At 42.6% G+C, this 16808-nt stretch overlaps 1 protein-coding gene across 1 annotated transcript in view; it reads right to left on the reverse strand.

The window, feature by feature from the left end:
- The window catches only part of RIPK1 (receptor interacting serine/threonine kinase 1), a 231933-nt gene that overhangs the window by 21202 nt on the left and 193923 nt on the right, over positions 1–16808 (reverse strand). The window contains exon 10 of the mRNA XM_086965049.1: positions 8261–8341. Coding sequence (XP_086821175.1) covers positions 8261–8341 — 81 coding nt within the window. The remainder of the gene's footprint in view (positions 1–8260; positions 8342–16808) is intronic.

Genomic DNA, 16808 nt, shown 5'->3' on the forward strand with positions numbered 1-16808 from the left:
ACACACAGATGAATGCATCCTATATAGTGTTGCCCACTCCATAAGAGTCCAGAAATAAAAAGGGAGGATTGCCCTCTAACCCTCATTGCACTTGGGCTATAATCATGTCATATAGAAAACTATGAGCGTGAGGATAGATAGTTTGGGTCGACAATCTTGCAAAACACAATTCATTTGTTTGCATAATATCCAATGTCGTCAGCATAGCTGTAATACAATATTCACCACACATCGAAGTTTTAAAAGTTGTATTTAGTTACCAAATTTTATATCTTATTACAAAAAACATATATTCGATAACGGCATAGAATAAGTGGCATTATTGTGATAGAACATCATAATATTTATACAAAATCAATGATCCAGATATATTTTAGGTGGTATGTGGGCCACAAGTAGTAATAGTGAACTACATAGTCCCCAAATAACATGCTGCATACACAATTTAATATTTAAACAAAAATCACATGATAAAATAGAATACAACCAGATGATGAATAACCAAAATCATATAAAGCAAATCTTTACAGGAGGATCACTAGATCATGAGCGCTCAATATTCCGTTCACACACATAGACACTATGAAGGAATCTATTTTTCTTATTTCAAGGACAGAACTACGTAGATTTATAGAGACAATGCAGCAATTACTGAGGCTGTTAATAAGATTTACACTCCAAAGTCAAAGGACAACACAAAGTCAGAATACAAATAATTACATCCCCCAGTAACATTTTTCAATTTTAATCTTATTGCCTTCGTTTACGTTTAGCATACAACAGGGTTGAACAAAAATTCCTTGTTGTCAAACTGTCATGCTCTATAGAGGGTATTGATGAACAAGTTACTTACCTTCGGTAACAATATATCTGTAAGAGGCATATATTAGTTATAGATTCCTTACCTTAGAATTACCCGCAGGCGTCAGACTGGATCCAGAGAATTTTCCCTCAGCAGTACTCCTGCGCGTCTGTCGACTCCGCTTTTGTCGTCCGGGTCATGATCTCAGTGGTATCTACTTAGACACCGCCTCAGAGCGCTGGCGTCAGTTCTTTTACACAACGTTCCACGCCAGAAGCACAGGGCCATGCAAGACACTGACTACTGGTGCACAAAACTAGGGCTCTGAAAGGGAGTCCCTTACTCTAGAAGTCAGTTCACAGAACAGGGAGGATGAGTGGGGTGGTAAGAAATCTATAACTAATATATGTCTCTTACAGATATATCATTACCGAAGGTAATGAACTTGTTCATCTGAAAGAGTCTATTAGTTATAGATTCCTTACCTTAGAATAGATACTCCAGCAATACCAACCCTGGAGGAGGGTCTGCAAACTACGTTCACACCAGAACCGAACGGCCAAAGAAGCCGTCTCTCTGGACCGGACTATCCAGGCAATAATGTTTAGTGAACGTGTGCAGTGATGCCCATGTAGCTGCCTGGCAGATGTCACTGAGGGCGACTCTGTGTCCCAAAGCAGTTGTGGCTACTGTCGACCTGGTGGAATGGGTGCACAGTCCTACCAGAGGTTCCTTTTTTCCCAAAGGGATAACAACTCTAATGCAAAGGACAACCCATCGAGAGATGGTCTGTTTGTGCAAGGGCCGACCCTTCTTGGCACCCACATTACCAACAAAGAGTTGGACAGCCACCCAGAACTGTTTTGTGCTATCCAGAAATAATGATAAGGCACGTTTTGGATCCAGACGGTGGAGTCTCTCCTCCTTGGAAGGATGCTGGGGCGGGAATAAGGTGGGCAAAGTGATTGCTTGTCCTATGTGGAAAGAGGTAACCACTTTGGGTAGGAAAGAATGCGTAGTTCGAAGGACAACCTTGTCCGGATGGACAGCAAGGAAAGGAGGCTTGGAAGATAGAGCCTGGAGCTCACTCAGCCTGCGAGCACAGGTGAAGGCAACCAGAAAGGCAGTTTTAAGAGTCAAGAATCTGAGAGGACAATTATGTAGTGGCTGGAAAGGGGCACACATAAGGTAAGTTAAGACAAGGTTCAAGTCCCACTAGGGCATTACGAAAGGAATAGGAGGAATAAGGTGAGTAATGCCCTTAAGAAACATATTTACAATAGGGGACTTGAAAAGAGAAGGCTGATCAGGAAGGCGAAGAAAGGCTAAAATGACCAAAAGATAGCCTTTAAGGGTGCCCAGAGCAGAGCCCTGTTGGGCCAAAGAAAGTATGAAGAGGAGAACCTCAGAAAGGTGGGCAGAAAGGGGATCCACAGCCTTTGCTGCGCACCATGCCACAATACAGGCACATACTGTTTTAGTAGAGGGACGCCTGGCTTCCAAAATGACAATACAGACTTCGGGAGGAAGGTCGAAAGATGTCAACTGTCACTGCTCAATCTCCACGCAAGGAGGTGGAGCCTGGACAAGTTTGGGTGGAGGACCATCCACTGCTGCTGCGACAGAAGATCCTCCCAAAGAGGCAGTCTAATCTGAGGATAGAAGGCCATGTTCAAGAGCCCGGGATACCAGACTCTTTGTGCCCAGTCCGGAGCCACAAGAATGACTTGGGCCCTGTCGTGCCTGATCTTCTTCAGCACTCTGGGCAGAAGTGATATAAGAGGAAAGGCGTATAGAAGACCGCAATTCCACTCGCGACAAAAAGCGTCCCTGAGCGAGTGCTGCCTTGGAAACTCCAATGCGCAGAACTGCTGACATTGCGTGTTCTCTTCAGTGGTGAATAGATCTAACCAAGGCTCTCCCCACTGCTGAAAGAGACCTTGCACCACTTCTGAGTGAAGACGCTATTTGTGATCCATCATGCACCCGCCGCTGAATTTGTCCGCCCTGGCGTTTAGGGAACCTGTTAAGTAAAAAAAAAATTATCCTTTTGGGGGGTCAAATAATCTCAAGTTCAAACAGTCACTTCACTCATTCAAGATCTCTCACTCAGTTATAGGTTATCAACTTATTGTTTGGGAAATAGTCAGCAATGAGAAAAACAATTATCATATAAAATATACACTTTTATTTTCCATAAAAAACATAAATCAGTATACAATTCCATTAAAACCCTACACAATACATGTTAAAACCACCTAATGTGGAGTAGGAGAAATGTGGGACAAGACAATAAACTTTGTCTTGATATTGTTAATTTGGACACTTTGTTGACAACATTGGGAAGATTTCCATTCCTTATACCCAACTATTAGCTGACAACTCCAAATTTAACCCTTGTGTAATGCGTCGACACGTTTCGGAAACCTGTGATGATTATGGCCTCCTTCCTCAGGGCAGTGTCTATAAATTTCTCCAAAGTCAATATTTCACCTAATGCACATAAAACAGTTCTTAATTTGAACTTTTACTTTGAACTTTTACATGATATGTTTAGGGAACCTGCCAGGTGTTTAACCACCAGGGACATGCCCTGATGTTCCAGCCACGTGCAGAGGGGAAGGGTCTCTTGACATAGGGTGCACAACTTCACCCTGCCCTGTCCACATGGCGGAGGTGTTGTTCTTGAACACCTGCAATACTCTTCCTTTCACAGAAGGAATCCGAAGAGGCTGCCGCAGGCTGAAGCACCTCAGTCAGGAGGTTAGTTTTGACTGCCACTGTAGGAAGCACAAGGCCCAAGGCCTCAGCCGCCCTACGCAACAGCACACCGTAGGAGGCTCCCTCCAGTTGGGGGAGGGAGTAACACCAGGAAAGTACAGTGGTATAAAAGTACCGGTCAATGCCAGTCCGGCTCCGTGTCCAAGCCGGGGGTGTGGCTGGGGTCGACGCCGGTCGGGGTCACAGCCGGCGCCTCGGGGGTCGTCACTGGCATCGCTGCTGGGGAAGGTACCGTGAGGTCGACCGGCACTGATCCGGATCCAGGCCTGGATCCTCGGGCCCTCCATCGCCTAAGTAGCCGGCCTTGAAGGCCCGGAGTCCCCAACCGAGTCTGCAGGACCCAAAGGCACGTCGGTGGAGTCAGGCTGCCCAAAGATGCCGTGAAGTGCTTCATAGAAAGCTCGAAGCTGGGCAGGGGACGCTTTGGCTCCTGGAAAGGGAGGGAAGCACGGAGCAGTCCAAGAAGCAGGCTCCGAAGGCTGACCAGTAGAGTGACGACGCTCCGGGTCCCGTGTCGCACCGGCCAAAGGACGGGAAGAAGGCGAAGAGTGACGATGCTTCTTCGACTTCTTCTTGTGCTTCGGCTTACCCCAAGAAGAAGACTTGGCTGAAGGATGGTGATGGCGCCGCGGCCGGTCCCACGACCTACCTCTCGACCAGCGCGGGGCCGACTGCCGGGGCTCCAGATGCTTTCGGGACCGCTCCCCAAAGACTTCGGGTTCATGGCCTGACAGTCTGAGCACGACTTTGGGTCATGGTTGCGCTCCAAAAACCAGAGGCACACAAGGCGCGGATCCGTGACAGACATCAACTTGTGACAGGAGTCACAAGGCTTGAAGCAGGTCAGAAGACGGGAGATCCCTCGCACAACAGGAGTCGAAAGACTCAAAATGTTGTCTACTAATGTCAAAAAAGAGTTACTCAAAAAGTGACTATAGTGCACACTCTCTCCGGATCTGCGCTAGCTGACGCAGAAGAAAGAAAGAACTGACGTCAGCGTGCAGGGGCGGCGTCTAAGTTGATACCGTGACGTCACCACAGCGATCACGACACCCACGACGAATGCGAGTCGACCAAAGCCACCTACCGACGCACAGGGGGTACTGCTAAGGAAAAATCCTCCGGATCCAGGCTGACACGTGGGGGTACTTCTAAGGTAAAGAATCTATAACTAATAGTCTCTTTCAGATAGGTTTAACCAAACATTTTCTTATTGGAAAATTATAAAAATTTTATCCTCTTGACATAAAGCTTTTGTTTGCCAGGTTGAACGTAATGAACTGCACAGGACCTAATACCCGACATATGGTACCTTCTTGGGAAGATACTCTGACTACATTCCAAAGGGTCCATTTTACTGCTCAAAAACAGCTGTCAGAGGAAGGGGATTAAAATGTTTATTCTTTTTGGCAAGGGAAAACCCTGCACCTGAAACAATGCTTGCTCGTGCAGAGCTTGCCATGGGTCACCTAAACTTCAATATGCTTTTTATTTTTCACACAACAGCTCTCTTGTGGTGATCAGAAACCACAGCTTTGATGTACATTTGCATCCAGAAAAAAGAGCTGTGCTTGCATAAAGGCAGCTCCAACTAGTTTGCAAAGCTCTCAAGAAAGATTTATGATAGCGAAAGCTCATCAATATCAACTTAGCTAGTATGAAACTAGAAATGAGTAGAATCTGGGACACTGGTTGTGGGTCCCCTGAAGTAAATATGTATTTCTTTTTCAGGCCCAAATAATATTTGTTGCAGTAGTTGAGACAGAAAAGGATGAATGCGCTTAAGAGCTCGACTCAATGGTTGCCTTGAAGGAGTGGAAAAATGCATCTGCACATGCAACATTGGTTGTGTCCTCTTTACCCTGTCAGTATTTTCTCTGACTACAGTGAGGCAAGGAATTAATACAATGTCAGGTTTCAAACTGATGGTGCCAGGCTTAAGAATGCACCCTGGAAACAAAACCACACATGAAGTATGAGGCTTCTGTTCTTGCCCGTGGCATTTGGGTGTCTGTTTTAGCCCCCTCCAGGTGGAAACAGCTTCAGTTTATACAAATCAAAAGTGGTGTATCTGCTATCAAGTTAGAGCACCGAGATCATAGGAGAAGTGCCTATACTGAAGATAAAGCAGTAAGTGAGGATATCCGGTAAAATTAATAATGGAGGCGGGACTGAAACGCCTGGTAAAATACATAGGCCTTAGCCTAGGTAATTTATCGAATTTCACCTTCTTGGCCTAGGTATCACAGACCACTGTGAGGAGTCGAGAGGGAATCACCACCCCTTTTTAACATAGACTGTGATATAAAGACAGTGAAACCAGTAGAGGAGACATCTCCCATGTTTAGAGTAAGTATAAAACATCAGGACTACTCTACTTAATTAAAGAATAATAGGAACTTGAAGAGTGATATAGGCTTTTCTCTCCCGCACCAGGCATTTTATCGTAATAGCTGATGTGAACAGTTTAAGCTACCAAACTGAGAAGTGAGAAGTGGAGCGTTTAAGGCTGTGAAAAAGGTGTGTGGGGAACAACATCTGCAGGACCTAAGGATGTGGGAGCAGACGGTAGAATGCATTTTTTTTTCAAGTTAAAGAGAGAAAATGACAGATTGATGTGTAAGAATATCGGAAAAAGTGATGAGTGTGAGAATGGTACTATTACTAAAAGTGGGATCCACAAATAATCAGCACAGGTATAGAGATGTAGGCCTCCTAGAAAGATGTATTATGGTAGAATATGCCAAGGAGTGTCAGTATCAAGATCAAAGCAATTTAGATTATTTAGAATGTAAAAAAAGTTTTGTAACATATAATGCCAAGAGTAACTAGTGGTTATGTTTTATGTTTGAATTCATCTCAACAGATTGTTTTTAAATTGTCCTGAGGAAGGTGGTGCGCACAGCAGGATCCACTGAAACGTGTCGACACATTTTTAATGTATTTTTATCTGTGAATTTTTATTATAATATGTTCTTTTTTGTACATGGTTGAATACAAAATGTATATTTGCTTAATATAGAATGTTTACTTGATGTATGCATTGCATTTAATCTGATGAAATGTGAATAATTGTATGACTAACTGATCAAAACCAGAATCATTTGTGGTTCTCTGTCTTCATCAATATAAAAATAATATAATAAGATTTTTCTTTTGGCTACGTATTTACCTTATGTAGATTGTAAGTGCTTTTTGTCGTTTCACTTTTAATATAGATTTCTAACAGCTAAATGAATGATTAGAGTGTCAGATGAATTCTACAGGTCTATAGGAATAGACCAGAGTAAGGAAGGTGCAATATTGTTGAGTTAAGGCTAGATAACCAAGGGCATCACTTTTTTTGATTTGATCTTTTACCCTGTTCCCTTGCGGTTGAGTAAGGGTGACTTTCTTTTTCTACTGTAGCTGCTTTTTGATCCAGTCTCAAATGAAATATATTTGTTTTCTCCATTGGAAAGGTACTGACACGTCTGAAACTATCATAATAGTGTAGTATTTTTACTTACCAACTAAGGCCGGTGTCTTTACGAAGAGTGGTCTGCCATGCACTGGATGTTTTCTAAAAAATCAACTGTTTGATTTCCACGGATTCGGACAGTTTTGCGTCAACGGGATCTGCTTTGCCATTTGCAAGAAGGAACTTTAGGTCATGGTTCTAGGTGACCAAGAAGTAATCTGATGGAGTCGGAGTTACCATCTCCGGGATAGCAGCTTCACTGCTGTGGATGAAGATCTGGTCTAGCATGGATCTGGTATGGAGTTTCAGGCACTTGATTTGCTGGTTAACTAGCATTTTCTAATTGTACATGGCTTCTCGTGACTATGTGCTGCCTTAAGTATCCACTCCAAGAGTGAAGCAGCTTACCAGAAAGCGCATGAAAGATTGTTTGGAGGAGAGTTGTGGTTCTCTTTCAAGACGACAGGGTTGTAATCAGTGATGCCTCAACACGATGGGCAACTCATTTGGAATTGCTTGGGATGCCTGCTGTTCCATATCGGAATGATCTACAAGGTTATATGACATTTCCAGAGATTTTGTGACATTTGTGGTGGTCAATGTATTTTCATCACCTATATTGACCTCCGGTTCTTATGAAGAATTTTCTAGCCTCGAGAAACTTTCTCCCGAATTAGGTGAAGGTGTTACTTGAAAACCAATTAATCAAGAAAAGGTAGACAACATTCTTCCTCGTTGATATGGATGTAAGCATCTATGGTGTGCTCGATAGCAGAGTGGGCAATGATGAGACTTGAGGGAAAGCACCATTGTTGGTGCTGTGCTGTTTAGGAGAAAACATCCAGATACAGCATTTTTATTTTTAGACCTAACATAATCAGGTTGTGGCACTGGTTCAAGGAGTTGCCATTATTCCAAATCCATGACTGACATTACACTATATGTGAGAGCTGGTGATTAATATGGAGAATCAGGGGGACGGAAGATGTTCTGTGTTACACTTAGTCATTGATTTTTGGCTACTAGGGATTCTAGTAAGTGCTTAAAAAATAAAATGGAAAAGATATGTAATGTGCAGACAAGTGTAAAATGAATAAAATAACTGGTGCATAAACACTGTCAATTCAATAGTAATGATTAAATATAAGTGGTTTAACAGATGAAATAAAACAGCAGAAACAGGATGATAATCCAAATATTAAAATACAGATTCTTACCAAGTGGGTTGAGGCTTTGTTCAGTTGGGTTAAAACTGTATCCAAAATGTCCTTTCTGAAAAGGATTAGGGGGGGTTGCGCCTAAAAATGACAACATGTGCACAATCTTTAGCTTTAACCTATTGTAAAATCATGGATGTTCTAGTTCAAACAACAAAGCTAAGTATGAATAGCTTAAAACATAGCTATATAGAAATTACATAGAAAAATAGTCATTCGCTACCATTTTCTATTGACTAGATTCACACTAAAGAGAATCTACACAATGAATATGATGAGTGCGCTTGATGTGGGGGAGGTGTTTCGCACACCCAGTAAACATGATATCAAGAAGCCCGATCACAAGCGGGCTGTAAAACTCCTGTTTGCACAAGGATAAAAATTCAAAGTAATGAGGAATTAAACTTGCTGAAATCGATCAGGAAAAAAATACCCAGTAATTACAGAGGCAAAATTCGGTGCAGAGGGGACCAAATTCTGCATGTTATGTGTCATTTAGTTGGTGGAAACTTGAATAGAAGATATTTATATGAGGTAATTACTGGACCCTGTAAATACCTCACCTTCAGGGTCCACCTCATTTCTAGGGAAAGTAGTGCGGGTGCAGTAATCCAAGTCTCGGAATTCCAATCTGTGCCTGTAGATATTTGGATTTTAATTTAATGCCTTAGCTTCCACTTCCTGCTAGATGACCTCTCAATGCTCGTGGATCAGAAAGGCTGTGCTTCCCTGATCTTGCAGCCAATTATAAGGTCTTTCATGACCTTTTACCACACCCATCATCTTGCTCTGGGCAGAGTCAGGGGGAAGTTCCAGAACTGGATCACCTCTTGCGTGAAGAGCCACGCACAGGCTGTCCATCTCCCCCCTTTTAGATCCAAGTTTAAAGCCCTGACCCATAGAGTATCTCTGGTTTCATCACTGAGACCCACGCTTTTCAATGTGGATATTCTACCACTGGCTGAATTCATCCGTTCTTTTGGATTTAGACTGGATAAATCACCCTCCTACAGCTCATGCAAATGTTCAGTAATGCTTGCTAGCAGTGGTTTCCTACATGAATCATTATACCAGTGAACTTAATACCCATAAAACAAAAATACAGCCGGCGTGAAATAATCCTTCCATCTGGCCTACTGACAAGGAGCTTTGCCATTTTGGTTTCGCCTTCACTCCTGGATTGTGTCATCAGTACACAATAGCAGCTTTCACTTTACATTGCTACTAAGATAAAAAAAATATCTCGGTCTGCTTTCTGTAATTTCAGCTGCTCTGTAAAATTACTCCATTCATCTCTATTGCCTCTCGCCGTATAGTTGCAGAGGCAGTATCGCTTAATCAACTGGACAACTGCGACTCTTTATCTATAGATCTCCCTTCTTGTTCAACATACCAGAGTGCAGTTCGCTCTCAATTTTCCCTAACAATTCTCCCCATATGCATCCCATTCACTGGCTATCCATAACCACACAAGTGATCTATAAGCTCAGAACAATTTCTTTAATTCACTTCACCTGCATGGGCTGGTAATCAATCATTCTCCTACCTGGCAATCAGTCACAGCAAATTTCTTCCACAAGATCATTGTGATTTAGATGGCATTCTCTTTATTCGAAAGGTTTGAAAAACGTGGGATTTCCCACCTTGCCTATCATTGCACCTGGCATCATTCAGGCGCTCATTGAGTCACTCCCCTCATACCTTAGCGTCAGACACCCTCCTGGGTGTCTGTACCTTCACATCATCAGCTTTAATACTACATTATACGAACACCCGTCTCTATCGTGTCTTTCTGAATTGTTGCTATTACCCTGCTACCAAGGTGAAAGAAAGTATGCACTTGCTACTCTTTCGAAACAAACTTTAATAATCTACCTGCTAGCTGCACCTGCAATCTTTTATCTGGGACCCTCTGCTGCTGCCAAACCTGCTTAAGCATATGTTTCACACTGGAAGATATAGCTTGTGTGAGAATTAAAAAGTGTTGTTAAAATTTGAGCAGAGAATTACTAACTTGCTAAATGAATGTGTCTAAAGAAATGTTTTTTTGCACCCTCTCTTAATAACAAACGTGCTAACATCCGGGACATTGTTTATGATGACTTTAGGGGGATAGTGAGTGTGTTAGCAGTAGTTCTTTATATCATTAGGCTGAATCCTTGCTCATATAATTAGAATCAAAAGTCCATTTTGTATAGAAAGATGCTCTTTATTAATTTAGGTAAAAGACATGAACAGCCGACACGTGTTTCGCCCCCCTGTGGCGATTCGCGCCAGGGCTTTTTCAAGGCTATTTATATTACAATTTGTTCTTTTCAGTTCTTCATCATAATTTGTATTATTTTTCAACCAAAATCCGTTTTTTCAAAGTAAAGATTTGTAAGGGAAAATCCCTGGGTTACATAGTCGGGAGCCTGCAGGTCGTTCCTACCTGCAGGCTCCCGACTACGTAACCCAGGGATTTTCCCTTACAAATCTTTACTTTGAAAAAACGAATTTTGGTTGAAAAATAATACAAATTAGGATGAAGAACTGAAAAGAACAAATTGTAATATAAATAGCCTTGAAAAAGCCCTGGCGCGAATCGCCACAGGGGGCGAAACACGTGTCGGCTGTTCATGTCTTTTACCTAAATTAATAAAGAGCATCTTTCTATACAAAATGGACTTTTGATTCTAATTATATGAGCAAGTATTCAGCCTAATGATATAAAGAACTACTGCTAACACACTCACTATCCCCCTAAAGACTTTACTGTTCAAAACTCAAGAGGTCCAGAGTTTTTTTGAGTATGTTCTCTCCACAAAAACCATGTGAAAACTGATATGGACTTGGATTCTTCCTTGGACCACTCTCCCTTTCTAGAAACATTGTTTATGATGCATTTACTTGAATCTTTAAAAGTTCCGAAATTATTCGATAAACACCTCTGGGCAAAATGATTTAAGATATTGTGTTCCATAAGTAATATTCCTGCTAGATGTTGTAAGCGCAGACTCCACTCTTACATCAGTCACTGCTGATCTCCTTGAAGGAGCTGAGATTAGGCACTAAATTAATACACAACAGCAAGCTACTTTTTGTGCAGGTTAGAAAATGATTAGAATTTGTTAAAGCTTTTATTACTCTTAAGCAAATTAGTCACGTGAAAGCAGAATATACACTGGAAAAAAGAAATACATCTGAAAAACAACCATATGGGCCACCTAGAAATATATCCTGTGGTCATTACTAGAGGATCCTATTTAAAGATTAGAACAGCCATAGTCATAGTCTCGTGAGGCGTGGTGTTCTGAAATGCTAGCCTATTTCTCTTTATTCAAAAAATCCCACACCCAATGACAACTTTGATGGAAATTAGAATATAATTCTGTAGAATTTTAGAGCTATTTTTAACTTTAGAATGGCAGTAGGAGAAGGGAAGATATCTGCCTAAGATCTCTGCGTTGGTGGAGGGAAGTATGAATTCCGTAAACTATACAGGGCAAGAGCTAACTATTAAAGTTGCAGGATATATTATAAAGTTTAGAAGAGAGACCACTTATTTGTTTGGGCAATTTGAGTTTTACACATCTGATTCTCTGCCGTTTGGGCTTTCAAAACACGGGCTGAAGATTTTTCCACTGTAAGTAAGGGCATGTTTGCGGAATTATTGTTGCATCATATTAAATTTCTACAGAGTGAAAGTGAAGACTGACATTTTAATTGCTTTTCCCATTTGAACAGTGGAAAAATACGAATGGCAATTTCTCTCTTAACACTTTTTAACTAATACAGATATTCAGATTTAGGATTCCCTTGAAGTTGGTCTTGGCTCTATCCAACTTGAGACCACACTAGCACATCAAAGGTTTCCCATCTGAGAGGCATGAGCACAGATTATCTAGTTTTCATGTTCTTGGCAGACAGGATCAATCTGAGTGGATCCATGTACATAACTTCTAATCTTTTTGTGTTCATTTTCACGAACTGGTACTTGCTGGTCAAGCTAGAGGTAAACCACTACAATACGATGTTGTCAAATGTCTTTCAAGGGGCCCGGCTGTTGAACCAGGGATTGATGGACAAAAGTTCTGAAGCCTACAGAGCGGTTTAGGAGGATGAGGAGATGGCATCAGCACTGTCAGTGATATTGAAAGGGATGTCAACCACTTGAATGGTAGGCGTCTCTGTGATGCATAGTGCCTGAATCCTGATAAACCTATCTAAGGTCAATGGTCTGAATTCCCTTGTATAACTGGGTAACTGCGTATTCAATTAACTTATCCATCAAAGGAAGGTAGGTGATCAGAATATAGTTGGGGTCTAGGAGGACCATTTTCAGCAATGAGCAGATCACTCCAACTTTGAGGACGTCAGGAAAGATGTTAAGGTAAAGTGTGTACCCTATGCAGTGTGAAGGACAGATGGCTGTGTGTTGGGATTGCCATAGTGTATGGGTTTCCATATGGTACTGCCGCTTGTGCTTTCAAGCTGCCACCCAGCTGCATTTGTGCTATAACAAGGTATGAGTACAGGTGCTTCATCACATGCACGAGAAAACTCACTGCCCAGTTAGTGTACGAAATTGGGTTATTAGTTGTGCAGGATGGGAGGCCTGTGAAGGTGATAGGTCCACAATTGCCCTTTACTGGAAACCAAGCACCCCGTTGTAGCACTTGACTTTCTCAGGGTAGTGAAGCAGAACAGTGCAAGGTTTACTCAGAGGAGCTGGTGTGGGCTAGTAATCACCATTCACTGGAATGCAATAATAACACTCAAGAAATGGTTGTCCAGTCTTTAGAAAAGGAACCCTTTGTCAATAGGTCACCAAGGCAACATGTTTGGCAAACCTATTGGCTTTTTCAAGGGGTCAGCATGACAATAATAATTTAAGGCAATCCTACTGGCTTTGCCAAAGCTTCACCCCCATTAAAAGATTAATAATACACATGTAAAAAAACACCATTATTTCACTATAGTCGATAACCAAAGTTTGAATACATTTTTGTTACCAGGAAAGCATTTCAATATTGATCAAAAAACAATGTTAGCTATATATTGTTAATAAAGCAATCAAAGTAAACATAACATGTCTGTGTCTTTTTTTATATACTTAGAGACCATATACAGGGCAGTCAAAGAATATGTCACTACAGATTGCTGCACTCCAGGCTTAACAGTAAAAGCTCCAGCCATAGAAGTTCTACAAAATAAAGGTCAAAATCCTGGCCGGAGAGGGGTTTGGGGGAAGGGGGTGGAGGGTTTGTCCGTTATTTGCTTGACCCCACAAATGTAGGGCCACTTTTGAATTTCTGCAGGAGCTTTTGGAAGGGGCGGGGGGGGGGGGGGATGGTTGGGGGGCAACGACTTCTACAGCCCCAAGCACTTCCTTAAAAATAATGGACGGGCACCACAAACGACAGGAAAACATGGAAACAAGTCTCTCATGGGGCATTAATGGGAGCTCCTTCAGACGAGCACTGAATATTTAATTTTCAGTACTCCTGCTGTGTTGGGAGAGCCGCACTGAGTTCCTTCATTTCTTTTTTTTTTTTAATGGGGTTCCCGGGTATCAATTAGTGCATCCCAGTGTCTTCAATCGTTGGGGCAAATCAGTGAACCAAACTTTGTACTGCCTGGCCGGTTAACCAGGCGCCTGCCTTCACCTCCGTGGGAGCCGGCTTCAGCTTCTCCTGTTTCCGCCTGGCCGGAGCACCCTACTTTCATGGCTCCTGCTAGTGGCGGGAGCGGTCTGTGGTGCTTCTGGGTCCCAGAGATAGGATCCCAGGGCCCACTCATTGTCTTCAGGGCCCAGGGACGAGGTACCGGTTCCCCTTTCAGGTGGTGCTACCCGGGGGATGGGTTCCCTGGACCCTAAAGAAGTCTGGGAAAGGGGCCTGATGTACGCCCCGCCCTGGGCAATTTGCTCAGTGTTGTGTTTGACTCTGCGGAGATGGAGGAGCGCAGAGGAAATACTCATTTGGGGGCGGAGACCTCACTCATGCCTGCTCACCAACAATTTCGATCTCAATCTAGAAGTGCATTGGCCAGAAGGGGTCTCCCCACCCAGCATGCAAGTGGATACTGTGGAAAACTTGGGGTTTACATTTGACAAAGCTATATCCTTCCACAAGCAAATCAACTCTGTGGTTGAGGTGTATTTCAGCTTTTTGCAGAAGTTGAAAAAAATCGTGTTTTTGCTTTCGGTGTAGTAAATCTTTATTGCTTGATTGTTAAAATCATTGCAGTACAATATACAGTAAAATACATAAAAAGTGCACATGATGCCATTATCATCACTAAAAAGCATAAAACCCTCTTAACCAAGCCTTTGAAAACAAATGTCAGAAAGAGGGCTCTCTTCCTGCCTGGTAACTTAAAGTGAATTGGCTCTGGGGCTTTGTGTGCCAAGTGGTTTGTGAGGTAAAGCAGATTTTCTGAGCTTTCCCTCCCTCTCCACTGGGTTAAGGACTTATGCTACTAGCGATTGTTATAGTCAATGTAAGCATAAAGGAGCGAGTGCAGAAAATAAGGTGCAATTGGATGTTATTGATGCAAAGTGCAGGTGCAGCAGTTTAGGTGCCTTAGTACTTTTTCTGGTTAGTAATACCAGCATAGAGGAATACGATGAGGGGCAGACGTTAAGTGCAGCGTCAAAAGACAGAAAAAGTAAGGTGCAATGAACGTTAGTGATGAAAAGTGCAAGTGCAGCAGTTTAAGTGTCTTACAGTGACATGCATCAATATTGCTTTTTGCGATTCCTTAATTGCGAAAAATAAGGAATCGCAATTTAGGAATTGCAAAATGCAATGCATCAAGAAATCGCGAAATAAATTGCGATTTCTTAATATTCCTTAATTGCGACTCGCAAATTGCGAGTCGCAATTAAGGAATACCTCCCCATTCATTCCTATGGGCCTAGAGGCCCATAGGAATGAATGGGAAGACATTCTCAATTTGCGATTAGCAATTAGCGAATCGCAAATTGAGAATGCGATTTCAAGGGTGCAGGGGTGTCCAAAGGACACCCTGTTGCACCCCTGAAATCAATCTGTGCACATGTGTTGTGCACACACATGCCCTAAGGGCATGTGTGTGCACAACATGAAACTTTGTAAAATGCACAAAAGTCCATTTTTCTAAGTTTTTGCAAATTACCATGAGGTACACCCTCATGGTAATTTGCTCCCTCTAATTGCGAAATCGCAATTTTTGAAAGTTTCATGCATTGCATTTAAGGAATCGCAAAATGCGATTCCTTAAATGCAATCGCAATTTGAGAATTTGCAAATATTTGCGAATTCTCAAATTGCGAGGCCCTTTACCCTTCAAGCATTCCAAATGCAGATTTTGCGATTGCAAACGGCCGATTTTTGCGAATCGCACCGTTTGCGATCGCAAAATCCTTTGATGCATGATCCTGTTAGTGCTTTATCTGGCTGATAATGCCTGTATACAGGTATGGGGTGAGGGGCGGAGGTTAGGTACAGCGTCCGGGGACATGATTCAAGGTCTGTGGCCTCGCTGGTCAGTAGTGCAAATATAATACTTCGAGCTGTACTGTTTAAGCTATTTATGCTGTACTTGAGTAATGTTTAAGCTGGTCCCCAAACTCCCCTGTGTCTGCTGGAACCCTGGCCTAGACCTTTTCCTAAATCTCTGGAAAAATGACACCATTGCACAGTTCAATTGTCCGATGGTTAATGTCAGCCCATCCCTGCCTCCCTGCAGGATCTTAGACCTCGTTCGAGCCATGTTCTTCATAGGAGCTCCGGCTGATCTAGTATAAGAGAGGTACACAAGCAGAGTATTTGGATAATATCTTCTTGGACCCGCTCGCATAGCCGACAGTTGTCTTGAGCTTCCTGTCTTTTCATAGGGGATAGTGACTTAGGATTTGTAGTATTCCCAGCCTGTACTTCAGGAACTGTACCTTTATCCAATCACTATAGGATTCACTTAAGTAACTCTGTGGTTTCAGCCTGGCAAAACTATGAAAAGTCATCGAACCATGTGTGCGTCGAGACAGGCAGTCCTTGTCCTCAAGCAATGACAACAACTTTGTTCTTGCTTTAGCCAGGTTTTTAAACTCCGGGTGGCTTATGGGTAAGTTCCAAATGGTGATTAAACCATGAATACTCAAGGACTGTAACAGATAGGTCCATGCCAGGGAGCTATGCTTTGCTTCCAATTCGGATCAGAGGTAATGGCCCAGGGAGCCTTTTTTTTGCCACCTTTAGTTTATGGCACCACAACGTAAAGGCCGCCTTTCAGGCCAGTGACTGTTTAAAAATACCAAACTCCAGTCTGATCTGGGCCGGAGATGAACGAAAGTGTATCTGGAAAATTGACCTATACACCTCGAGTATCATTTTGTCCAGTATTACACTGTCCTGCCCCTTAAGAGCCTTGTTTTCATAGGTGATAGTTAGAAGAACCTTTGGGGCCACTTGAAGAATCGGTGTGAGCGTTGAACCTTTCAATTTAGTGTTAAGAGACCTGATGTTACAGGCCAGAGCACTGCCCTTCTTTCTGATTTCCTCTAGCTGTTTGCTGTTCTTCCCAT

This window comes from Lissotriton vulgaris, chromosome 4_1 (assembly GCF_964263255.1).
Source record: "Lissotriton vulgaris chromosome 4_1, aLisVul1.2, whole genome shotgun sequence".
Taxonomy (NCBI): Eukaryota; Metazoa; Chordata; class Amphibia; order Caudata; family Salamandridae; genus Lissotriton; species Lissotriton vulgaris.